The sequence below is a fragment of the Phodopus roborovskii genome, unplaced genomic scaffold, assembly GCF_943737965.1.
Source record: "Phodopus roborovskii unplaced genomic scaffold, PHOROB, whole genome shotgun sequence".
In the NCBI taxonomy this organism is placed as follows: domain Eukaryota; kingdom Metazoa; phylum Chordata; class Mammalia; order Rodentia; family Cricetidae; genus Phodopus; species Phodopus roborovskii.
In genome coordinates this window covers 3,005,155-3,032,124 of record NW_026126442.1, presented here as the reverse complement: position 1 = coordinate 3,032,124, position 26,970 = coordinate 3,005,155, and the positions used below count along the sequence as shown (strand labels likewise).

Below are 26,970 nucleotides of genomic sequence, written 5' to 3'. Positions count from 1 at the left end.
AGGACTCATCCTTACTGGTGAGGACACTGCCACCCCCCCTTTGTTCTTTTTTGAGACAGGGTCCCACTCTGTAAGTCCACTTTGGCCTGGAACTGACTATATAGCTGGGATAGTCTCCAATTTGTGGTTTTAGACTCTGAAATACTGACATCACATGTGTGAGCTGCATACTCAGCTTAATGGGTATTTCAGCAGAGGGCTCATTTTCACTTAAGAACTATGATCTCAGGACTGGATATATGGCTCATTGGTTAACAGTGTTCCCAATCCTTCTAGGGGACCTGAGTTCAGTTCCCAGCACCCACAGTGGGAGGCTCACAATTGCCAGTAACTTCACATACAAAGAAGTTGATGCCTCTGGCCTCCACAGGCCCCTGTATACATGGGGCATGAGAGAGAGGAGATGAGTTAAGTGGAGACGAGAGGAAAGGAGAGAGAGACTTTAGAAAAAGAATTATGATACCTCCTTGGTACAATGCCTAATGCCATTAATCTCACTGTGCCTTCCATGCCTTATTCTTACTGTCATCCACATGTGCATACTCTTATGCTTCTGCAGAGGAAAAGTGCAAGAACCAGCACACAAGCCATAGTCAGATTCATCTTGGGTGCACAAGGGTTTGCTATTAGAGTGCATCCCCGAAATCTATCTTCATGGGAGGGCTGAGGACCCCTCCTATACTTGAAGCAACAAGACTGAGACTGAATGAGTTCCATGATATAAGGGTGTATGAACTTTTACTAAGACAAAGCAAACAGAAGCCCTTCCAAATGGCTAGACTAACTTTTTATGATAAAATATGAACTATGTTCTATATAATGAATATATATACATACATATAAGTGTATATATATATATATATATATATATATAAAACAAAACATAAAAACATCATCACATTTTCATCATTACTACATCTCAGAACACCTTACATATGAATTCATTTATTGAACCTTTCAAGAAAGACAGTTATAAATTGGGTGTGGTAGGCCACACCCATAATGGCAGCACTGAAGAGGTGAGGTAGGAGTTTAAGTTCAAGGCTAGTCTGGGTTACATAGTGAACATTTCCATGTTGAACAGCTAGACTGGGCACAAGGGTTTTCTAAGAATTCCCTCTTACCTGCTAGCTTGCATTTCGTAGCTTGGAAGGACAGAGAGCAGAAGCGTGGGTTCAGTTTGTATGCTTTACTCTTCTCAACATTTTCACAAAAGCCATAGTCAACGTAGCACACCTAAGGGATAAAGCAAAGCCAGTCATGTCAAAGTCTTCAATCTTATTAAAAACTTCAATACATTTAACTGGATTCATTTTATTCCATAATCAGCAAGTAGTACCTCAGCTGCATCCTCAAAGTCAAAGAAAAGGCTCCCTGATGCACCCCATAAAGACAACAACAGCCTGGGCCTCAGGGTCCTCTGCTACCTCATGCCTTAGTCAACAGGGAGAACAAGGCCAAGGCAGAGTAGATTCTGAGGCTTTGCCAAGGCTACCAATGCTGATGCCTGGCTTTTCCCCATCTTTATCCAATGCTGTGCCATTGTGTCCTTCCTGCCACAAGTCCTCCCCATTCTGAGGGACAGCATCTATTTCCAGAGAAGCCATCAGCCCTGTGATATTGGGCACATGGTAGAATCCCAAAGCAGCACTTGTGACGACAGCTAGCTCTTGGTCACTGTGCTACTAGGGGCTGACATGGTTCTGTTGGGGGAAACAATGATGTCAGGCTGGAAAACACAGAATTTTACATAAAAAGGGAAAACCAGTGTTTTCTTCCAGGGTATAAAGCCAGAGTATGTCTTTATGCACCTTAGCAAAGGCCCAGCTCTGAAACAGAGCTGGTATTGTATATTCTTCTCACTGTGATGGTTAGTTTGTCATCTTTATATAACCTGGAATCACCTGGGAGGTGTCTCAGTGAGTGTACATCAGGGCAGCCTGTAGAATGTCTTCAGGGGACTATCTCAACTACCTTAATTGATACAGGAAGACCTAGGCTCACGTGGGCAGCACCATGGTGTGGACTGTATAAATGTAGAGGAAGCTTGACGAGCACTAAGAGTGTATGCATTCATTTCCCCCTGCTCTTGTTGCAGATGAGACTAACTGCTCTGCTCTGTCCCTGCCTTGACTACTTTGTAGTGAAAGACTGCATCCCAAATAATCCCTTCCCCTGAGCTGTCTCTTGTTAGAATACTTCATTCTAACACATGCTATTAGCAGAGACAACTTTTACAGCACACACACAACTCTGCTGTCTATTATTTTTTTTTTTCAAAGAAAAGGTCTCACCATGTAGCCTTGCCTTGCCTGGGGCTCATTTACATAGGTCAGGCTGGAGATCTGCCTGCCTCTGCCTACTAAGCTTGGGAAGTCTTTTTTCTTAGTAACAAGAAACCTTAAGTTTTGCCATTATGGGTTTAGAATAACTAAGAATCTGAGACTGTTGATAACCTATTATGCTTCCTTAAGGAAAGCACATGGTAGTTACTAAAAATAAAATACAAAGCAAACAGTGATAAGGCAGTGATAAGTGTGCCTGGCTGCTGCATCAAAGACTCCCTCCTAGGAAATGAAACTGGACTTTGCTGCCTGGACCCAGGCTGCTGGCAGAGTCCAAAGGGTCAGCTATTGGCCACTTAGGTGCCCTAGTCCACCTTTGCCACACTTAATTCCTTCCTCTCACAGGCCTCAAGACTCTGGCAGCTTTCATCTTCATTAACAACAATCTACAACTGCAACTTGGATTTGCTCTTCCTGAACCCATAGTATATACAGGATGCATTGTGAGAAATCCAGAGAAAATCAGGCCATATTGTTAGCCCAGCAACAGACTAAGGTAGGAGTCTTCACAGGGTTTGTCCGCAGCTAGCTTCTTTATTGATCACTGAGATATATCTTTGTTGTGGTAATAGTGGCGGATTTTTGTTTGTTCTGTGGTACTGGGGACTGAACTTGAGGCTTCACGCATCCTGGGCAAGGGCATCACCATTGAGCTACATCCTGTAACTGTCTGAGACAGTTTGTTACAAAGTTGTTGCTCAGGCTGGTCTTGCAAACTGTATAATCCAGCCTTTGCCTCCCAAGTAGCTGGATTATAGACTTATACCACCAAGTCCAGTTGATAACATATATTTACATGGCAACTATAATTCACAAAACACTTGTCCCTGGATGGGTCTGTATGACTCACCCACCTCGCCCTGTGTTCTTTGCTCTAGGAGAGCGAACATTTCTACTTGGGATAGCCTCTAGTGAGCAGCCACCCAGTGCTTTCATTTATGGTTACATCTGGCTACACCAAGAGGCCACAGATCTTAGATTCACCTGAGTAATAGCAGTGCCTGGACGCTCCTCCTAGCTGCCAGAAGTTCTGGAGCCTGAAGATGGGGCAGGACCAGAACCCAAGAGGACCAAGGATGGACCTGGGAGCTGTCCAGCTCAGGCTAAGACACTGAGAGGAAGAAGAATAGTAGCTCTGCTGAGGCTACATCCTCAGGAAAAGCTTGCTTGAAATTGAAGCTGCTCACAGAGCTCCTCAGTGCTGGGAGTGGGAAAATGCCCTTCTGATTAGACCCGAGTTCTGCCCCTCCCAGATAACTTTATATGTGCTCTGTGGTTTTAGGAAATGGAGATATCATGACTATCATTAACATAAAAGCTGATGGGGATAGCTTTGACAGACACTATTTTTTTTTTCTGGTAAAAAAATCACACAGGATATGAAAGCACAATGAGAAGCAACAATCACATGTGAAAACTGGTAACGTATCTACCTCATGCTAGACAAAACTGAGCTTGCCTTTATCTTGTTCTCGTCCGTGGAGATGATCTGCGCACGTAACCAGGCATCCTCCTCTGCATTGACTGCCAGCAGCTGCCCCACGTGCACGGTCTGGATAGGTGTGACTTTGGGGTTCTTACTGTAGTACTCCTTCATCTCATCTTCCATCAGTTCCTGAGCAGCTGAGTAGTCTTTGCCTACATACCTGGATTGATGAGAGAACAGCTCAGGGTAACAGATGAGAGAGCAGATAGCCCACAGGGCACCACTAGTGTTCCTGTCCCTCTGCAGCCATAGTTGCTTCCAGTCTCACACCAGCAGGGGGAAGAACTGTGCTTATGGAACATTATTCTAAGTGCGGGAAGACAGGACCAAGGAGATCACTGCCCAACATGGCAATGTTTGACAGCCCTGAGAGTGGCTGGATGAAAAGCAGACATTGGAGGCTCCAAGGAGCAGCAGGCTGCAAGAGACCCCAGGGAGGGAGGAGGGAAAGTTTGTGGAGACACCACGGGAGGCCAGATTAACCCCCAGAGTTTGACTGAGGCTGCTAGATTTATCTGTATGGACTACTGAAAAGAGAACCTGGCTGAGGCTACATCTCTGAATTCTCAAGTTTTGAAAAGCAGGGAAACTATAAAAAAAGAACAAAGTGAGGCCTGGGACTGGGGGGTGTTATGTGGTAGATCAATTCCCTAGCCTGTGCTAGGCCCTGAGCTCCATCTCTAGCCCTGCAAGACAGACAGATAGTAGCAATGCAATGCTCCAAAAAAAACTTACTTAAAAATTGAGAAAATTACAACAAAGGTTGGACTAATATTTTAGAGGTGACATGTTCTGGCTGGATGCCTCTAGAATGTGCATCCTGAGAATTATTATTTTCAAACATACCCCAGCCTTTTCTAAACATTTCTACTGTTGATATGCAGTCCTTTGATTCAGCGTGTTTTCAAAACACATTCCTTTCTTGTCTGCCATGAGTGGGCTGTTTTCTTGCCTTCAATGAGGGCCTCATTCCAGGATGCTAGATCTAGAAAACCAAGTCTGACTCATAAAATGAGAGCATCTCAGCCATAGGATAAAGCCTGTCAGCTGGAAGAGCCTCCAAGTCACCCAGCCAAAGAGGTGGGGGCGGCAGGCACAAGAGCCCTGTTTCTTGTATTGATCCAATTTTTACACAAGGCCTCAGGTGATTTGAGGAAACACTAAGAAACTGCTCCATACAGACTTAATAACTATCACAGCAGGACAAAGATAGCCAGCCAACCTCCCTGTTAATAGAGAGAAGAGGGAAAACTAGGAAGAAGTTTTACACAAAATTCAAAGAATGCATCTTTGGAGACAATGGCTATTTTAAGATGAAACTCTATGTGTGGTCTTTATTCCTGAACTAGTTAGATTTTTTTTTTTTTTTTTGGTCAAACTCCATCATTTGCATTTACTGAGTGCTGCAAAAGTTAAAGAGAGGCTGAAAGTAGTCCTCCACTGGATTCCAGTCTCTTGGGAGCCTGGGGCCTGGTCAGAGTGCTTTCTTGAGAGCCTGAATTGAGGCGGTGATGTGGTCTGCCCAGTAAAAACTCCTGGCAGGACACCTGGGAGCTGCAGCTGCCTCTGCTTGCAGCAACAGCCAGTAGAGAAGGATGGCTGCATTCATGGGTGAGGACAAGGGATGGTGCTACAGTTGGGTGAGAATAGGCAGTAACATACAGGTTTGTGCAAGTCTCCAAATCACCTGAGCAAGCAGACAGACAATGGTGAACAGACCAATCTCAGTATGCTACCAATACAAAATTTCACCTGCATCCAATACTCCATATAAACCATAGCTCCTCTAAAGAGCCTTCCTGGCAGCATAGCCAGGCGGCTAGCCAGGCAACCAGGTAGCATTGTTACCTGGCAGGTAGCCTCAGCCTGCTCAAGTACTGGAGCTTTAATGTTGCCAAGCTCTTCCTTCTGAAGACTGATTTCTCTGGGATTTTGTAGCTCAGGTATGGGTCCTGGGCAGCCCAAACCAGAGAGCCATTTGGGGTGAAGGGGACTGGATTCTGTTTTGTTTCTGTGTTCTCCCTGTCTACCCAGCCCCCAGCTCCACACTGGAGGATGATTAGTGCCTCACTGATACAAGTTCCCACTGCAGGAAGCAGCAAATTGCAGTCTTTCTGCATTTTCTGTGTGCTTCATAGTTTTCCTAAAAGCCTAAGACAGGCACTCAGAGTCAAGCTGTTTTCAATTCTAGCTATCATTAGCCAGTTAGGTGACAGCTACTTGTCCCACACAATGACATCTAAAGGCTCAAATGTATGGTGAAGTTGGCCACCCTGCACAGTGCTAGGTCTGCATCACCTGGTCTGAAGTGAGCTTTCTGTTTACAGGTTGGATAGAAATGTAATGTTTTGGTAGAGTTGACATGATACTTATGACATAATTTTTCCAAATTCCTATTATCATTCCAATTTTAAAAATGTAGTCATCTTTTCTCCTAAGAATACTAGAGGCATTTAACAAATATTAGTGTATTATGGCACTCCCCCCCCCCCAAGGATGGCTTTCTTCCTTCATTCAGCAGCATCCATTCGAATAATGGTCAAGTGTCAACCCTACACCAGCATCTTAACAACTAGAAATGCCAACTTGCCTGATAACCACGTCATTTGTGTTGCTCAGCTCAACCACCAACACAGACGGGGAGGCCTCAGTAGGAATCACCAGAGGTGGCACGGTTATGTCCTCCACAAGCTCGTCAGAACTTTCAGCCTTGTTTTTTTCTATCTGCAAATATTCTTGTTCAATCATCGACTTGATGTCAAAATCTCCTTGTGCCTGCCCTTCATCCTTTAAGATCTTGTCAGCGGGCAATGGGAGTTTCGCATAAAGAATTGCCTTCTGGGTATTTCCAGAAATGTAGCTTATGGTGCACACATCAGAGAGTGAGGCAAGATTTTTTAAGGCATCCTCAGGGAACTTGATTTTGTATGTGTCCTCAAATGCTTTGGGGAGGGCACTCGCCCAAAGGCCACTTGAGTATTTCACCAGCAGCTCTGCCACTTTCTGCTTGACATCTGGCATCACTGTTGGGTTCCCTTTTGATGGCAGCTCCTGCTTGGGAGCAGGTGGTGGGGATGGGAGCTCTTTCTCAGGGTCCTGTTCACTTCTCAAGGGCTGTTGTCTCTTGGCAGGATAAAGAAGTAAATCTTGACCACCACCACCAGGTTTTTCCACCTGAAAATGTTAAAGAAAGCAAATGACAGACATTTCACCGGCTAAGAGAAACCTGAAAACACAGTTTGAGAAAAGCACCCTTTTCAATTTCATGATGCAAAAAAAGTGTCATGGCTTGAGCCACAGTTCAGAAACAGTCCGGAAAAGAAAAGGCCTTCATTTCACTCACAAGACAGTTAAAACTCACACTGCTCCAGGGAATCATGAGGCTTCTGCCCAGCCAGAGTTTCTCTGCCAAATTCAGAGCCAAGCTCGCAAAATACCCTGGATCTAGTGTGGGGTGAAGCTATGTCAGGAGCACACCACAGGAGGAACACCAGGACCATGTGAGTACACGAGGAGGGCTACCTTCCTTCCTCAGCCTTCCACCAGGGACTTTTATTGAAGATGCCCCAGAGACGGGGTAGTTTGCGCAATCACCACAGCAGAAAGCAATGAAGGCAACTGAAAGCACTGCCATCCTAATGAACTAGTGGGAAAAGACCACCAGGTGTCATCCAGCCTTTGACTTTACATGCCAGAGAGGCACACCTTGAGGAACTGATGACATTAATGTCCTCCAATTCTAAGCCTTTCTCCTGACAGACCAGGGTTGGCAACTGACAGCCTACTGCCAAAATACAGTCCCTAACTTGTAGGCTAAGACTGACTTTCAGAATTTAAATGGCCCACAAGCCAGAAGAACCGTTTCACAGGTGAAAGTCACATGGGATTCAGTGTGCACGAAGCCCCCCTGGCTTATGCAACCTAAGGCTGCTTTGCACTATAATGGCAAAGTCACAACAGGGCAGGTGACAGTCATGCAGGTCTGCAACATTTCTGAACCTCCAAAGCCTAGGCATCCACTAGTACCCTAACTTCAGATTCACTGCCTTCTCCAATGTTTCCTGTTATCAGTCCCATTTGGCTATTACTCAACTACAAGTTAAATCTTTATAAGAATCTACTAGAGTGGTACGTTTATAGGAAACCACCCAAGACAACAGATTGCTTCGCATTTTATAGTTGCCTGAAGTCCGGCTGGCCTTAAACTCATTATATAGCACTAAGTGGCTATGAATGCCTGCTTTTCCTCCCTTCCTCTCTCCATCCCTCCCTCACCCCCTTCTGAGTCAGGGTCCCTCTACATAGCTTCAGCAGTCCTGAACTATGTAGTCCATGCTGGCCTTGAATTCACAGAGATTGACCTGACTCTGCCTCCCTAGTGCTAGGATTAATGGCATGTGCCACCAGACCTCTGATCCTCCATTTCTTAAGAGTTGAGATTACAAGCATGTATTGCCATGGCAGGCACAAACAGAATATTTCTGCTGACTGGCCAGTTCACTAATGAAGAACTTAACTTAATTTGCCTCACTTTTTATACAATGTTTAGGAAGACAGACCTATGGTCTGTATGCTTACATACACAGATACTGCCAGAGCAGACCTTTAATAATCAAAACACATGGTCAACATTCCTTTTGGTCTGGGCACGGTGGCAGACATTTCTAATCTCAGTGTTTTGGAGGTGGAAGCAGGAAGACCAAGAGTTTTAAGTTATCTATAGCTCTAAGTCCAGCCTGAGCTATAAGAGATGTCTCAAAAGACAAAACAAGCAAAATCCCAAGATTCCTTTTTGTCTGATTTCATATACTTCATGATACATAAGAAGTGGGGGATACTGATCTAAGTATAAAGCCTTGGGTTTTCTTTCTTATTCTTCTTCCAATGTGCACTTAAACTTCAAGGACTCAAGAAAAACCCCAGACCTTTGAAAAACCCTAAGAGATCACCAGAGGTGATGTACCACACATACAATAGAAAGTGCCTGCAGTTGGTACACATGCAGGGACATAAATATTTGGGGTATTCCTTTGCTCCATGGCTTATCAACTTCTTAAATCTGAATTTTTAATTTTTTTAAAGTTTCTTTCCAGTGATGAGGAACAAATCAGAGCAAGCATTCTAGCACTAAGCAACATTACAAGCTTTTCTCTATTCTGAGACAGAGTCTTGCTATATAGCCTAAGCTGGCCTTGAATTTGCCATCTTCCTACCTCAACCTCTAAAGCAGCCAAGATTACAAGCACTATCATGCCTGGCCTTAAATCTGCAACTTTAAAATGCCAGCCTGTGCTGTGTTTTAGCATGCTAGATAAGGTCTCAGGATGTATGCTGAGTATCCCAAGGGTTGGAAAATATACTTCCTGGACAAATAAAAAAAGGAAAAAGGAAAAAAAATGCTGTGTGAGTGGTTCACATGTATGATTCCAGTTGGTGTAATTTCACACATGTGTATGATTCCAGTTGGTGTAATTTCACATTGAGACGTGGTGGTCTTCCATATCCAAAGCTAGATGAGGCTGCTGGCCTGCCTTCAAACTTTCTTCAGCCTTCACCAACCAACCTCTTCTCAACCCCTTCTCAAGTGCATGGTGTGCAAGCTAGTTCAGTAGCAAATACACCATAAGCCTTAGTCCACAACCGCATGTGTCCCCACTTTCTCATGCTTTTATTTCCAAAGACGTTACCTGAAAGTATAGGACACTTCAATGTTTATTTGGTTCCCATCCCCCACCAGCTCCAGGACCAAGCCTCCACTTTCTCCTATGTGTTAGGTATGATGAGATGTGATGACCTACGTTAACTCCACAAAGGTCCGTGCACAGTTTCTGCACACAGCCAATGCAATGAGCCCTTACGAGCAAGTAGTACTATTTTTGACAGAACTTATGGACAACTTATCCACGTAGTAGAAGTTGGTCTAAGGCACAATCCTGTTCTTTTAGTCTTTACTCAAGAATAATCTGAGCTGTTAAGACACTGTCTCATGTAGCCCAGACTGGCCTCAAACCTGCTGTCCATCTGATAATCTTGAACTCCTGACCCTACCTACCTCTAAGTTTCAAGAGATGAGACTGTAGAAGTGCACTACCATATCCAGCTAATTCCAGAATGATCTTAAAAGACATCTAGAAGCAGTGTACTTACAAGTCTGTCTGCAGCATCTAAGTCAAACTTTGCCAGTCAGCCTACAAAGTGAATAGCAAGAATTTACCCAAGTCCAAGCAACAGTTAGGAAATGACCGAGACTAGAAGACAGCTCCCTCAGCAGGTCATGCCTTTGTCTAAGGTAATCATCCCTCTCTCCATGACTTCCCTCTCTCCATGTCCAGTGAAATTGTAGTGGATTCTTCCTTATTTCAGACAAGCCTGAGTGTGTTCAGGGAGCTATGGCTGTAGACTGCTTATATATCAAAAGGGAGGTTGAAGGTCTGAACTCATCTCTTCTTCAAAGGACTGGCCTGTTGACTAAGATTAAACACATACCTAACTTCCAGACAGCATTCAACATTTCAAGCAAATGTATTCCCTACTCAGTTTAGTGACATAGAAAACATGCTTGGACCAAACATTCATTAACCAACCTTTAGAGAATGGCTTCAGGCAATGGTTCTCAACCTTCCTAACATTGTGACCCTTTAACACAATTCCTTATGTTGTGGTGACCCCCTCCATAAAACTATTCTCATTGCTACTTCATAACTATAATTTTGCTACTGTTATGAATTATAATGTATATCTGTGTTTTCAGATAGTTTTAAGTGATCCCATGTATGGGTCATTTGAACCCCAATGGGGTTGAGACTACTACTGGCTTAAGGGTTTCTCAGTTAAATGGGGAGAATATACATGGAAGACATTAGACTTAAAAAATAAAACAAATATTTTTGTAGCTCATTTGTTTTACAATTTCCTATGGATGGAACACTCACTTTTCCTGGCACTCTCCTCTGACTGCTTTTGTAATTGTTTCTGCCTTTTGTGCACACCTGTCCCAATCAGCAACTGTAGCTCCACTGTGAGCAAGAACTGCTCCACCTTAGGCCACAAGAGCTGCAGCAGAGGAATTCTGTTTCACAGCTACTTATCTAAATCTCTGTCCTTTAAAGAACTCAAGATTCAAAGGCTGAGGTGGAATTCAGCTCCTTAGAAAGGCTGAATAGCAAGCAGCTCACCTCCTCTCCTTGCATCTCTCCAGAAGTATCCATGTTTTTCTCTCCCCTCCTTAAAAAACCCTTCTCCACCTGGCTCCTCCTTACCACTTCCTGTCAGTTAATTGCTGACCCAGCCTCCTGACTGCAGTTGAATTTTATTTAATCAAACACATCTTTGCATCATTAAATAAATGTTCCAGATCATAAACAAAAGTAACACACTTTAAAATAATATTCTACAAAAATGAGCTTACACAGGAAACCTAGTTCTCTTCCCCTACCCTGCAAGTCTCCCCAAAGCTAAGAAACTATGGTCATATTAGGCATGTGACATCTGCTCTTTTCTGTACTCTGGCCCATGTCACAGGGCTCCTACCTCCGCTCCCAACACAGAAACATAGCTTTTATAATTTCCTGCATGTGACAGCCAGGAAGCCACTTCTAACAGATTTTTCAGGAGAGGATTTTAAGAACTTCTGGTTTCTCTGGCCCATCTGATTCTGGTACATTCTTGAGAAAGGATCAAAAGCTCCCCTCACACCCATCCCCTCACCCCCAGACCAAGGGCAAATACTCAGCACTTAACATACTGTTGTTGCCTTTTTGTTTTGTAGCTTTGTCTCTGGATGTCCACCCTTTATCAGTCTAGTGATAGGACCTGTCAAGGCCTGTACCTCCACATAAGGTGCCCTCTACAGGAGAGACCAGTGATGTAAGACATTAACACTCTATACCACAAAGACAAGCCACCTTCTGTGGTGACAAGAGTCTATGTCAATTGTGCCTTAAGTTTTCTATGCTCACAAGTTCATTCTATTCTGCCTCATTTGGAGTCATCTCACCAGGCTTCTATATGCTTCCAGGAGACACATCAGGTTTGGGGAGTGTAGGTCCAAAGAAAAAAACATCAATTTCCTTGGACAGCTGTGTGTTCATACAGGTGAGAATTCATCCTTTGCACTTGACTGTTTCCTCCTTAGCCAGAAAGGATCTTCTTTCATTTTAGTTTTACCTGGGAACTTAGTCTCTGAAGGCTCACCTGCCTAGAGCACAGCAGAGGCCTCTGAGGTCAAGTTTACTGTCTGTACGGAATTAGAATTCTTTAGGGTTCTAGAAGAATCTAGTAACATTTAATTAAAGTGAGACTTCCCACACCATCTATATGGACACAGCTCTGTTGCAACGGAGAAGCAGTTTTATGTTGAAGCTTTATATAATGTTCCAAACTTTATCTTACATGGCTATCATTCAGATGAAACTCAAAATGGTGTAATATGTGCCTTTATTCACCTATAGACATCCTTTCTAGTCCTCTAAACATTTAACAATGATTATGGGCTCAAAATGAATCAATACTAATAAATAGAAACTAAATTTAAAATTCTGACTTTAGTAGCAAAGGAAAAGACCCCTAAGTGCCTTTCCTCAACAATGACAATTTCTGTCTGTTCACAAGCCTGTACCTATGCTCAATTCACAGGAAGACTTCTCCGTGCTAAAGGTGAAGCTAGCTGGAAGTCAGAAAAGTGCCAGTCATCACTGAGCCACAATAAAGAGAGACTGGCCTGTACAACTTGAAGCACATGATGCTGGGAGGTAAGGGATGTACTATGTTCAAGAAAAGACTGAGACCGGCTAAAGCAGCCCAGTACAGCCCCACACACCACACAGTTCTTTGCTGCAGCTTCAGGCAATGAACACGCTCCACCAAACTCAACAAACCCACATGGAGCTTATTGGGAAAGGGAGCAAAGAGGGGGGGCGGCGTAGGTGTTAACCGATTGGGGGCAGAAATGGAAAGAAAAAGAGAGAACAGGCAGGAGGCACTTGCTTATACAGGGAAGGGGGTGGTTTAGTCTCAGCAGTTGGGGCCATTGAAACTGGAGTCAAGGAGCTGCTGTTAGCCCAGCTCCATGAGGCCCCAGTCCTCACGGAATCTGCATGCAGAGTCCTTAAGTAGTCACTTAACAAATGCATGACACAGCCATGCAACCTTTGACAGCCTTTGAGCTGTCAGTGAGGAGTGATCATCTGTCAAAGATGAATCCCGGGGTGAGGGAAGGTAGCCAGGAGAAGTGATCCAAGGCAGGGAGAGAGCCTGAGGACTAGAGAGGCCCTGCAGCCAGGAAAGGTTCCCTAAGGAGAAGGCACAGACCCAGGAGAGGGCTGGTGCAGAGTGACAGGCCGGTGCTGAGGAGAAACCATGGGCAAGAGAAGGAGAGGAGTTGGGTGGGAGCAGGAACTTAAAGGTGACCTAAGAAGTTCTCTTGCTGTAACCTCTGGCTGCCTACAACCCTGAAGGTTGTAGAGGTAGAGCCTCTGCCTTGCCAACAATCTCACCTGCTTGTCTACCTGCTGCTTCTCACTGATGCTGTCTCTAGACACACACTGGCACCATTTCAACAAGGATAAACTTTATGGCATCTTGACCCAAGGTCAAGCCATTGGCTGGCACATTTGGAAGATAATGGAGTCTTTCAGTTCCATCTATAGAATGTTCTTGATGCTTCCGACTAGGAGGTGGGACTCTCACTTGGAACTAGGCTTTTCTCTTGCTCTCATTACCTGGGGCAGGGGTGAGGAAAAGAGAGGAACCCTTTTCAAGGTAGCACCAATGCTCATACTAGAGCTGCAGTCCCTGCTTCTTCATCTGGAACCTTCTCCACTCAGTGGTTTCTCTTGCTTTCACTGAAGTAACTTCCTCTGTAGGACTTGCTGGGCGTCCCCCTGCTTCAGCAATGGCTTTGCCTGCTGTAAGGCTGGGATGTGGTTTCTGATGCTCTGCTGGCAGCTGCTTTATGTATTTTATCTCATTTAATTCTCACAACAATCCTATGATGTGCAGGATTAGTTACCTCATTGACGAGATTAGGGCTTTAGAGGGTGACATGTAGGTTGGAAGTTATACAGCTAAGAAATGACACCCTCAATGAGCAGCAGAGGCCTCAGAGATTAAGTTTACTGTCTCTATGGAATTAGAATTTTCTCTAAGATTCTGTAAGAATCTAGTAACCAATCAAGTCAAGATACTTTCCTACGCATCTGTATGGGCACAGTTCTGTTTCCGTGGAGTAGCAGTTTTGTGTTGAGGCTTTAAATCATGTTCCAACTCAATTGTGATTTCACCTCTTCTGTGTCCTTCAGGCCTGTGGGTAGCTCAGACACAGATACCATGCCTCAACTTTTCTGTTCATTCTGCCATTGCCAGTTCATCTTTATTCAGAGGTCTGCTGAGACTTACAAATTGTACCACTGTGTCCACCAGGACCTCCTTTTGGTAATGAACAACTGGAAACCAGATTCCATTTCTAAAGTATTACCAAGTATACTGCCACGGCCTCCATTCCCCTTCACTACTGCTTCTGCTGGTGATATATATGGGTTGTGTGGATGCTGAGGACTGGGTAGTGGTGGTATTTGCATTGTTCATATCCCACTTCCGGAGGGGTCCACAATTGTTTATGAACAGGCTTCTTATTTAAGGCAACACATTTTGCATAGGCTGAAGAGAATTTTATTCTAGCCATCAATTAATTCTACAATCACATTAACACATTCCTGCACAGAAAAGCACAAACCATGCCGCACGCAAGTGACAAAACTGCTGCCGCCTCTGCTTTCTCAGACATTGTGCAGACTATAAGAATGCATCAGTCAGAGGTTCTGTCTTTCTAACGACTGCAGTGACTTCCATGGGTTAGAAATGCATGCAATAGCAAATCATCTTTGTGGAAGCTACTAATAATTAGTGTCATCAGGTATTTCCAACTGCTCATGACATCTTACATTCAGTAATATTACGTTGCAATCACAACATATTATCTTCTGTAGCTAAGACCTGCTTTGCCACCAAACATGGAATACTTATCTGGGGATTCCAAAGTGGTCTTCCACTGTGGATGGAAACTCTTCTCCACTGGGTGCATCCGATCTGGCTCAAAAGTCTAGCTTCTCAGTACTCCACACTGCTTTGGGCAGGGCATTGGAGATGGACATGCCAACTGACACAGGAAAGAAGAAGTTGTCCTCTTCACCAGGTCTCAGTCTAATCCCCTGTTCAACAGCCTCTACTGCAAGTCAGTCAGAGGCCAGCATCCTTGCGACCTCGGAGTAGGGACACATCATTTCCACATAGTGATGACTCTTTATGAAGCTAGCTGGTTCCTGCTTGGTTCTTCAACTTCCTTTTGAGCCACTGTCTTCTTAAATTTCCTGAAAATCTCTCCTGGCTTCTGACTTTGGGATGAGTTAGTTGTTCTTTTGGTCTACATCACTCAGCATGAGGATCTCACTTAACAGTCACCTCCCCTGAGCATCTGTCTTCACTTGCTACCCATGTCAAGTCCTTCTGTTTACTCCTTTCCTGAGTGGCCATCATTACTAGTGCAGGCCTACCATTATCTGTCCAAATGATGAGTTTCCTCAATGGACAGGATAGTTCCACATGGGGGCAAAGACTATGTGTGTCTTGTCTTCTGTTTTATCCTTAGCACCTAGGTCAGTGGCTGACAGACACAAAGTGTTTTGTAACTGCCAGTCAGGTCCAACAGTTAGTGAGCATCTTGTCTAGAGCAGCCAGATGTTACTGCTCTTCTCCGAGGCCCTGATGGGGCACTCTGCACAGCTAAGACAAGCTTTTCCACCATTTCTATTTCCTTCACAGCTGTCTAAAACCACAACCTCTTCATCACTATGACTTCACAGTCTCTCTAGTTCAGCACACCTTCTGCTATCTGAGTGACCCAAAAGGTTAAATGTCATGCAATCCAGCATCGGAGTCTTATGTATAATCCTAGCACTCAAGGAACTGAGGCAGAGGACTGCTGTGAACTTAAGGCTAGCCTGGGCTACAAAGTGACAACAGTATCCTGTCTACAAATAAAAATTCAACATTGTCATCTAGTATCCCATGGCATGGTACTGCACACTCCTGACCTAAAGCTCCATCAAGGTAAAACTTCACAGTTGCTGAAGCTGCCTTACTGACAGGCAGACGGAAACATCCACAAGCATGTGTCTTTGGTAGGACTACAGGATAGCTCTATTTTTTAAATGCAGAGTTATGGTTTATTAGGAGAAATTAACACATGCTTAAAGTGTGGGTAGAAGAGAAGAGAGATGCCTAAGTATCTTAGCAATAGCTAAGTGACTTTGTCACTTTTGAAGTTATATTGTCGAAAGTATATAATGCATAATCCGGTTCAAGGCTTAAGCAAAGTTTTAAAGTTAAATAGAATTTAGAAAATAAAATATGGACAAGATATCATGGCAAGTATATTTGTATTTTTATAACTTGATTTTTAATATTTTTCATATAGAGTGTTTTATACAGTTGGAGGAGAATCTTTTAAAAATGAAGAAATATAATGCACTTAGATTTGTTCTTCAGTCATGATGAGCCACAGTGCAAGGGCCCATTTCTAATCCCAGACGTTCTGCATCGCCTTTGAGTTGCTGGTTGTGGTAACACAGCGCCAGGCATGCCATCAGTGTTTCTGCTCTTCACGGCAGTGAGAATAAAGGGAAGAAAGGGACTATCAACATGGTGCATATGTTCAATGCCAGGGAGAAATGACCAAGGAATAACTGAAATAGTTAAAAAAAAAAAAAAAACCTCAGAACTTAAAAAACAGGTATGAAAAAAAGCAGCATCAGACACCAAGTGACTGGAATTCTATGTCATCCTAGACACACTATCTTCCATCAGCACCTCCCACTGGCAGTCCTACTCAACCTCCTACCCAGTCTAGATAATCCTACTCAAGAGCCAAGAGAGACACTGGAAGGGCATGAATTCTGAGTCCTGCATCCTGCTGAACACTCCTGACTAGGCATGAAATGATCATGAGGTCCAGATGGATCCAAGTGCTGAACACATAGCAAGAGTCGGTTGCTTCAGTACCTAAATGTAAGAGGAAACCATTCATCTAGGTAACAGCCTAACATCAGCAGAATAGATACTCTTGCCAGCCAGAACACTCTGGAACTCTGTAGACATGCAGAGCAGCAAAGAGGCAAATTTCTCCAAAAGTAATACACTGAGCTACACAAATGCTAGTACTTCTCATTAAGTATAAAACAACCAAAAAGGTGACACATTGCTTATTCTTTAATTATATGCTCTAAAAAAGTCCTCATCCAAAGCCAGGTGGTGGTAGCGCACGCCTTTAATCCCAGCACTTGGGAGGCAGAGGCAGGTGGATCTCTGTGAGTTCAAGGTCAGCCTGGTCTACAGATCGAGTTCCAGGGCAGGTTCCAAAGCTACACAGAGAAACCCTGTCTAGAGACAAAAAATAAAATAAAATAATAAAATCCTTATCCAAATATAACAGCAAGTTATCTATGTATCCTGGTCATAAAAAGCTCTACAGCCATTAAAAATTTACTATAAAGTATGTGGTTATCAAGGGATATTTTTTTTTTTTTTTAAATCAGGGAACTGTATGCATCCAAGATGGGCTGAAACTCAGGCCAATAAATGGCTAACAAGCTCTCTCAGGAGTAATGTGGCTGAGGGGATATCAATATCAACATAATTCATTCAAGGAAAGTCTTCCACAAATAAAGGGAAACAGAGAATTCCTATCTTAAGAACAAGTTCTATATCTTAAACACCACAGGTGACATTCTCCAGAACATTTGTTATTCCTGCACTTGGCAGGAAACGGAGCAGTGTCTCCAGAGTTTGACATTTCTTGTTTCCCTATTTCATTTGGAGTACTCTAACATTTGTCACACTGTCCTAACTATATGTTTCCATAGCTATTTACCTTACCGGACTTAATCTCAGTGCTTTCAGCACCTAGGCCCCTGGTTAGCACAAGCAGTGTAGTGTGAATGGAGGGAAGCAAGCAGGATGGATGTATGGACAGATGACTTCTGTCTGGAACTGGGCATTAGATTCAGAGGGAACAATAGCCTATGGGGGAAAGTAGTGACAAAAACACATGCGTTTCTTAGGTTAGGTGCTTTAAAGCCCTCTTTCAAAACAAACATACTCAAGAAGTTGATGCTACAAACACTGACGTTCCAAGCAGGTATTAATGTTGTCATTTAGGACAGCTGCATTTTGAACAGACTCTACATTCATAATTAAGATACATTACAAGGTACTTGGGTGTAAGAATCCAGTTGTTTCTATCTCTGGATGGACCAAGTTTTCTAACAAACTGTCCTGAACCACCATCTTATTATAATCACTAACTCTGAGCAGAGGCGACTCCAGAAAATTTTCAATCTATAGCTTCTACCATGAGGGGAGCTTGTTAGGGGTCTCAAAAATAAGTATAGCATCTGTTCCAAACAAAGTTCTATGTAAAAACAATTAGCACAAGTAACATATATTTCCAGCTAAAAGTCTTGAAAAATGCTCAAGTATAAGCATGGATAAACTGAGACTAATACAAACTGTTACCAATATATGCTAAAATAGCAGAAAAGTCAATGTTTATTGGCAGAAGTTCAATCAACACAAAGTGGTACACAGTATATATTACCAACTACTAAGTGTATCTTAAAATTAAGACAAAATAGGGAAAGCACTTCCAACCTTGACATCTTTCTTGTAGGATTAGGAAGCCACATGTGTTAATCTTAGCACATAAGAAGCACTCTACTCCAGTGACTAGTGACTCAGGACCTGCAAGCTGGGCAGGGAGAGGCATAAGAAGGGAAAAAGAAGGAAACACGTACCGTGCAAATGTGAGGCCAGTGTTCAAACTGCTGTAAAACTCCTTGGTTAAGATCTTCTTTATAAAACTCTTTGTAAAAATGAGGAAGCTTAGATATCCAAATGCCATTGTTATGCTTGTCTAATATTTCCTTTATGCGGTTTTGAACCTCATCCATCTTATTAGTGTAAGAGGCAGGAGGCGTGACATTTGGTTTCTCAACAGTCTGATTTAAATTATCTTTAAATTAAAAGAATGATAGCATTAATAGATTATTCCCATCACCTAACATTTGTGTCTCTGACTTTGCTATGCTATGGGCTTATGGGGCCATGAATTTTAGAGGATTGTGGACTTACGCTGAGCAGCACTGAGGACTACCTCATCCTATTACCCCTGAATTTTATCAGCAGAGTCAAGACACCTCCAACAAGGCAGCTTGTCCCTTCATTCTGCAAGGATGATTTACAGCTTACTTTGTACATTAGGGCAATCTTGCTGGTTAAAAAATGTTTTACTATTTAACTAATGCTTTTCTAACTAAAACTAAGGGAAGCAACATTTTACATACATAATATAAATATATGTGCAGTGCTCAAATGAAAGTCATAATGCTATAATTTTGTTACAGAAAGTACAAATATGCCTTAGTAGGAAAAGTGAAGGACATTTTATAAAAGATAAAAGGATGTCCAGGTTTTCTGATTATAATGAATTTTCTCTTTTACTAAGGAAAACAATTTAGCAATCCACAGAAGCCCAAAAACTATGAAAACAATCCCAGTTAGTTTATGAACACCAACAACAGGTCTGGCATCCAGACATCACCAACACAGACTGGTGTTTACTTCTTCAATATTTATCTTTCATAAAGTTTTAGCTAGCGTCGTTCACTCCTGTTTATTGTTTTTATTTAAAACTAAGAGTGCCTAAGTTTACATATTAAGTGAGAAGTGAGATAAACCTGTGTGTTTCTGTATCATTCTTGTATTTTAACTATGGAAGCCATGTCAAACTTACTGAGAATTCTACCAAGATATATATCAAAGTATTAAAAATCTAACATCTACATGAAGAATGCATTTATAATTTAATCAGATACCTTTTCTGCTAAATAATTTTTATTTTGCTTTTTAACTAATTAATAGAGATATACAATCTAGTCTGGGGATACTTGTCTTTAAGGATGCCAGGTAGCAAAGGGAGTTTTCCTTAAGGATATTTGAGAGCTGATTCCTCTCTTCTCACTAAAAGATATGATGATGTGTCTCTGATACTCTTAGACTGGCTGAGAGAGCAGAAGGGTCCAGGACACCCATATATGTTTCCTATTAAGGAAATAACTTAATTCTACTTTAAATTCTTAAAGGAGTATATAATTATTGAGTAGTCCTGGATTAGAAAAATCATATTTAAAAATAATTCTTATATATAAAAATCATACTATTCATTTTCATAAGCAATACTGGAAGAGCATTGCTACGAAAAAGGAATTAGAACTCAGTAAGAGGCATACTGCAAGCAGAAAATCCTGTCCAGTCACTTACACTGAGCACATGGTCAGCACTCTGTAAACCTGCCCTTGGTGAGACTTACACACTGCTTACACAAGTAAGTCTGTAAGTGTTGCATTTCTAATCATGGGTTTCCTTGACTTTATTAACCATCCTACTGTTTTCCTAATGGCCCTTTTGGATTTTATAACCAATAATTACTCATACTTAGATATTATCTCACAGTTTAAAAATAATTTTAATCTTTATTTTTATTTTATGTGTATGGCTGTGTTTGACTGCATGCATGTCTGTGCACCAGCACGTGTGAGGTGCCTGCAGAAGTCAGAAGAGGGTGTCAGATACTATGGGACTGGGATTACAGATGGTTGTTAAACCAACCATGTGGGTGTTAGGAATCAAACTCAAGTCTTCTGGCAGAGCAGCCAGTACTCTTAACTTCTGAGCCATTTCTCCAGACCCCACAATTCACAGTGTCAACTTTTACTAGTGGAGTATCTAGTATCTAAGTCTCTCTTAGGTATTTAAGTCCCACATTTATGCCCTTGAAATAGAGTGTGTAGTTTCCTTAAAGTGAGGCTGCTGAGCGCCAAGTGCCTACCCTCTAATTAGGGAGAGGATGAGGAATTGAGGAATGCATAGGTAACACTGCAAGGGCTGCATGGACAGAGTAGAACGGCTCTGGTGTGATGAAGGCCTTAAGTCATGCTGACAATGTCACTGGAAGCATTATCTTTTCTAAAGATTACTTCACTCTATGAGATTAAAGTTAGAAATAGAGGGAGGGAGATAAATTTCATGCAGGAGAAGGTGAGTGCACATGTCAAAAGCCACCATTGGATATTTTGTTTCTCTTGGGGCTTGTGACACATGTAGAAACATACCATTCACTTCCTTGGCGCAGGTCCTTGAGAGGTGCGTCTGCAAAGGTGCTGGCAGGGATGACTTTGGACTAAACCTAAGGTGTGAAAGAATGGCCAGTTTTTAACACTCCACTTTTCATTTAAAGTCCTCATGGCACTGACCAGCAAAATAACTTATGAAAATATTCCAAAACAAGAAAATAAATATGGCATCATATTTCATATTTACTCAGAGAAAAGTATGGTAAAGGTAAACTTAAAGCAAGTCTTTAGAAGCCTCCTTTTAAACCTGGAAGTTCAACTAATCATCTTTAAGTAGATAAATAAATAAAAGCACATAAAGAATAAACACTTGAAATGGATATTTTGGACTATAACCTCCAAGATAAAAGATTATCAGCACCACAGACTGGGATGTGTCACCAAGTTACGCCATTTAAGACAGGTGTACAGGTGAGTGGAAGAGTACAGATCTTAGAAATATTACATTTACTCTCTATGTTGGCTATAATGAAAGTAGTGTTGCAAAGTAGCAGAAAGGCTGCTCAAATAACTACATGGAAAAAAAGAAACACAGGCACCTGCCTGCTTCACATCCTTTCCAAAATAATTTGCTATCAACTACTGGATTTACATAGGAAGATGTTTCCAAATATGAGGATGAATAAACCACACCCACCCACCCATGTATCCACATGCATTCATGCATACACACATACCTATACACAGGTATGCACACACACACACACACACACACACACACACACACACACACACACACACACACACACACACGCTCGCGTATTCATGTTCATGATTTGTCCTTCACTGGTGTCTCAGCTGTGTCCCAGTTCTTAAGAAATGTTTTGTGCTATAAGAATGGCTGAATGAACTATCATCAAAGGAACCAATGGCTACATTTTTTTTCATTAGAAGAGGCAATCACAGTTTTGAGCATCACAGAAGACTTTTAAAAACTAAACTGTGGCATAGTTGACCTCCTTGGTTGCTGTGTTGGATGCTTTGCTGGAAACTTCCTGAATAATTGGCTTTCATCCTCTACACTGAGAAATACTGCATCTCTTCCAAGCAGAAGCTCACTCTTGGAGGATTTGGCCTCTTTGCATCCCACAACTGAAGCTCTCTTACTACTTTTTAAAGCTACTCTTGTCTGCTGGCTGGGCCACTCTACCACCAAGATGCCTCGGATTGTGATCAAAGGAGGCATGTGGAAAAACACCAAGGATGAAATTCTGAAAGCAGCAGTTATGAAATATGGGAAACACCAGTGATCTAGGATTGCCTCATTGCTGCATAGGAAATCAGCAAAGCAGTGCAAAGCCAGATAGTATGAATAGCTGGACCCAAGTATGAAAACTGAATGGTCTAGAGAAGAGGAGGGAAAACTGTTACACTTGGACAAGCTGATGCCAATATAGTGGAGGACCATCACTCAATCATTGCAAGAGCAGCAGCCCACTGCTTGGAATACTATGAATTCCCCTGGATAAAAGGAAAAATGGAGAGTTAACAACAGATGACCCCCCTGAAAACTTAAGCCTGGAAAGATATGAGTGAGCAGCCTTGTTTCTGGATTTTGATGTATGGAACCCATATCCCCATGGAGGAATACTCTCTCAGCCTAAATACACAGGAGAGAGCTTAGGCCCTGCCCTAAATGATGTGACAGACTTTGATGACCCCCCCATAGAAGGCCGCACACTCCCTGGGGAGTGGGATGGGGGGGTCATTGAGGGGCATGGGAGGATGGGAAGAAGAGGGAACAGGGATTAATATGTAAGATAAAATTGTTTCTAATTTAAATTAAAAACAAAATCAGCTTGGCCTGACTGAATTGCTGTCAGAGTATGAACCTGAGATGCTTTCTGAGGATGGAGCCTACCTGGCCAATACTCAAGGAAAGAAGCTCAGAGGAAAGTGAGAGAGAAGCAGCTGGAAGAAGCAAGGCATCTGGCTGCCCTCCAGAAAAGATGAGAGCTACAAGCAGCTGGCACTGAGGTTCAGAAAAAAAGGAGAACAAAGAGAGGGGAAAAAAAAGAAAGCCTGTTCTTGGTTCTTAAGATACTTTGGTGGAGAATTATTGGGCTCTTGATGCAGGAAATTATGACAGCAGGATCTTGATGGGGAACTAAGGTCTAAATTAGAAGGAGGATGTAGAAGGAAAGACAAACAGCATTTTAAAAGGAAAAAAACCCATGAATCTGAATTACCATCAACTATTCTTCAATCTAAAGGTATCTTTGTGCTTCCTAAAGGGAGAAGCAAGTTAGTGCTGCCTGCCCCTCAGATTTCAGATGCAGAACTCCAGGGAATTGTCAAGGTAGGGTAGGCCAGTGAAGTTGCTCTGCACACCGCAGAGGAGTGTGGAATCACAAACTGTTTCTAGCACTTTCCAGTCTAAGTACATTGTCACAAGCAACAGCCTTGCTCTGAGGACAGCAGGGACACTGGCTTCCAAGACAGGATTCTGCAGGAAGCTCAGAACCTCATGGCTTTGAGCAATGGGGACACTCCATTGAAAGGTGGGCTTAATACCACACTGCATGAGAGTGACTTGTCTGGTGTGACCCCACACCCACATTGGCCAGCTGTGCAGACTTCCAATACAGTTCTATCTTCCCCTCTAAACACTCCTTCTAATGGAGCTGAAGGCCTGAATCGCTGGAGTGTAACAACACCCAAAGCTGTCACCCCAGGAAAAACACTACTTAGTAGAGACATTAATTAGAGGATGGAATGGCAGACTACAGGGGCCCCTCTTATGTGAAGCAGATGGAAATAGAACCTCATGAACATCTCCATCTACAAGTGTTGGGTCTCCCTATGCCTAGCAATAATTTTGAAATTGTTCTACCAGAAAATGCTGGGAAGGAGCTGGAAGAGCATGAAATATATGATACCTACTTTGAAGATGCTGTTGATGTGGATGCTGGAAAGCAGGACATAGGAGATGCTGAGTATGTAATGGAAATGAAACAAATTCACAAAGCTGTTCAGAAGAACCTACCGAGACTGTCTGAAGTAAACAAAAACTATTTTAAGACTTTAAATGTAGAACCACCTCTAACAGATGTGAAGAATTGATGGGGAATGTTCTTTTTTGTATATGTTTGTCTTATTGGTTGATGAATAAAGCACTGTTGGCCAGGCAGGATGACAGGTAGGACTAGGAGACAAGAAGGATTCTGGGAAGTATAGGCAGAGAGGAGTTGTCATGTGATCCCAGGAAGTGACACAGCTGGGCAGAAACCTGCCACTAGCTAACCATGGAGGTCTGGAGGTCTGTACAGACAGGCAGGAAGTGATGTAGCTAGGCAGAATCAGAATATAAGCAAAGACAAACAGGAAATCGCTCTCTCCTCTGCAGAGGCAGTGAGCAGTCACCATGTAGGCTGGTGAGGAGTAACACCACGTTGGGCATAACTGGTAAAGAGGATGTGCAGAAGCAATAGGGATGAGAGAAAGAGACTTTATTGGGAATAACTGAAGCACAGCTGATGGTCTGCCACAGAGGAACTAGTTGCTGGTTTCATACTCTGCAAAGCTGAAACTGACATTTCTCTTCATTAACAAATGTACCCAGCACCTGTGATTTCTCATTTGTTTTATGATATTGATCTTACCCATTCCCTGTTACAGACTTGTACTGAAGGATAGCAATGGGTTAAATTATCCAGATGCTCTTTTTTTTTTTTTTGGCCAGTGTCATACTTGCAACATTCCATAGTTTAGGCCTTTATTTCAAAAGTCTGACTGAATACTGCCTGTGAGTTAGCCCTTGAATAAAAAGAACATATGAAATACAAAAAAAAAAAAAAAAAAAAAAAAAAAAGACCTAAACTGTTTAAAATGAAGCATATTTCCTAGTGGCATTTTAAATTCTAAAAGAAGCAGACTATCAGCCACTAATAAAGGCTTTTAGCACAGCAATTTCAGAGTTCTACACCTCTGCACTGATTCATGTGAAGGCTTAACAAGAAATTCCAAAGCATACCTTTCTGCCAAATTATTTTTTTATTAGTTCTTCCTAAATATTCTAGTAACTGGAGGGAAAGCTTCTAAGGAAAAACTGACCTTTACCCTCTAATAAGCACTGATATGACATCACAAATTTGCAAAAGGGCATGATTTTTTCAACTTGGAAGGAAGATGGGATACTGATTTAGCTCTGTTGGGGCTTGGCATGTGTTTCCTGTTAGGAGGCCAACAGGGCAGTCTTCAGGCTTTGTGCAAACATTCAATTCTGCCACTGCAGTACAAAACAGCACAGGCAATACATGAACAAGATATGATCATGCTCATATAAAACCGTGTTAACAAAGCAGGCAGGGGGCCTTTGGACTGTAGTCCATGGATTGTAGTTTGGTGACCTCTGGGTGACTTCAAAAAACCTTAACATTTAGAAATAGAAAAAAACCTTTCAACCAGCTACTGGCATGTTTTTACTGGACAAGAGAGGAAACCATCCCACAACATAAATGAGCTTACTGTTAGCTGGCTCAGGCATGGCCACCCCAAGCTAAGGCTAGGAGTGTCTCATTACCAGTCCAGTTCCATGGTACAAACATGCCAGGTGCCCTTGCACCATGATTAAACACTACTGCATAGCTATGGGCAATTACTGGAGCAAAGGAGAGTATACAGCTAGATGAGACTTTACCTAAATCTGAAAAGTACATAACATAACATCTTAGAACAACTTAAAAGTGTGTACAGGCAACAGCACAAGGGGAGATCACAAAAGCTGGAGGGAACATGACAGGGAGCATTTGGGTGATGCCACCAGACAGTGAGAGGACCTACTGATAATGAGGCGTGTGAATGCAGGTTACGGAAAGACAGTCTTTCTCAATATGAACACACATTTCTAACAGTTGTTAGCCCAGCTCACTAAACTTCTCCTTCAGTCAGATCCTTCAGTCAGATAGAGCCCAGTACCTGCTGCTGGCAGACATGCTCGCATGTCTCTGCGCTGGGATATCTGGGTAAGGTGGTGTGTCCATATCAGTCTTAACTCCCAGGTTGCTTCCTTTGTCTCTTAACAGTGCTGGGTTAGGTTTCTTGCTGATAGAATAGTCTGAGGCAAATCCTGGTTGTCTGAGGGTTGCCTTTGGTTTCCCTATAAATTAGACAGACACAACAGAATCAGCTGGCTTCTTCATACTGTCCTTTCATTATGTCATTCCCTACCAGATATTTCTGTGGGTCACATCTGTCAGAACTATTTGGATAGACACAAAGAAGGGACCTGGTAGGGTGGTGAGTAGGGGATGAGACTAGGGAACGCTTTGTGGATGAGGGTTCTGACTGCCTCACCATCCAGTGCTGCCCTTTGCTCACCACTTAATGCTTCCCAAGCAGCCACCACTGGTGTGAAGCCAACATTTTCCTCCCACCTTCTCAGTCCACTATACCTGCAACCTAAGCCTCCCTCCATCAGGAAGCCCACGCTGCTCACTCACAGTGATGGCTGTCTTGTCTAAAATGCTCTGCCATGCAGTCATCTACTAGTTCACATCATTACTGAGAATTTAGTTTTAGCATTTACTATAACCTCCTAGAGATACATGTTTAGGAAATACAGCTGTCTACCATGTTTTCAGGCCATATAATTCATATTCCTCTGAAAAGTAAATGGCTTAAAACCAAAAGACATGCCAGGTGGTGTTGGCACACATTTTTAATCCCAGCACTCAGGAGGCAGAGGCAGGTGGATCTCTGTGAGTTTGAGGCCAGCCTGGTCTACAGAGCTAGTTCCAGGACAGGCTCCAAAACAATACAGAGAAACTCAGTCTCGAAAAACCAAACCAAACCAAACCAAACCAAACAAAAACCAAAAACCAAAAGTCATAATCTGCTAAGTAAGATACTATATGTATCACAGGTTCTTGGTTTATCCAATAATCTGGATGAGGAT

At 42.6% G+C, this 26,970-nt stretch overlaps 1 protein-coding gene across 3 annotated transcripts in view; it reads right to left on the bottom strand.

The window, feature by feature from the left end:
- Nucleotides 1-26,970, bottom strand: part of Tdrd7 (tudor domain containing 7) — a 68,177-nt gene that overhangs the window by 22,051 nt on the left and 19,156 nt on the right. For all 3 annotated transcript variants that reach the window (XM_051187730.1, XM_051187731.1, XM_051187732.1), the window contains exons 4-9: nt 25,992-26,172; nt 21,054-21,127; nt 18,678-18,895; nt 6,422-7,005; nt 3,805-3,991; nt 1,125-1,236 (exon numbers count right to left, since the gene is read on the bottom strand). In XM_051187730.1, coding sequence (XP_051043687.1) covers nt 1,125-1,236; nt 3,805-3,991; nt 6,422-7,005; nt 18,678-18,895; nt 21,054-21,127; nt 25,992-26,172 — 1,356 coding nt within the window. The remainder of the gene's footprint in view (nt 1-1,124; nt 1,237-3,804; nt 3,992-6,421; nt 7,006-18,677; nt 18,896-21,053; nt 21,128-25,991; nt 26,173-26,970) is intronic.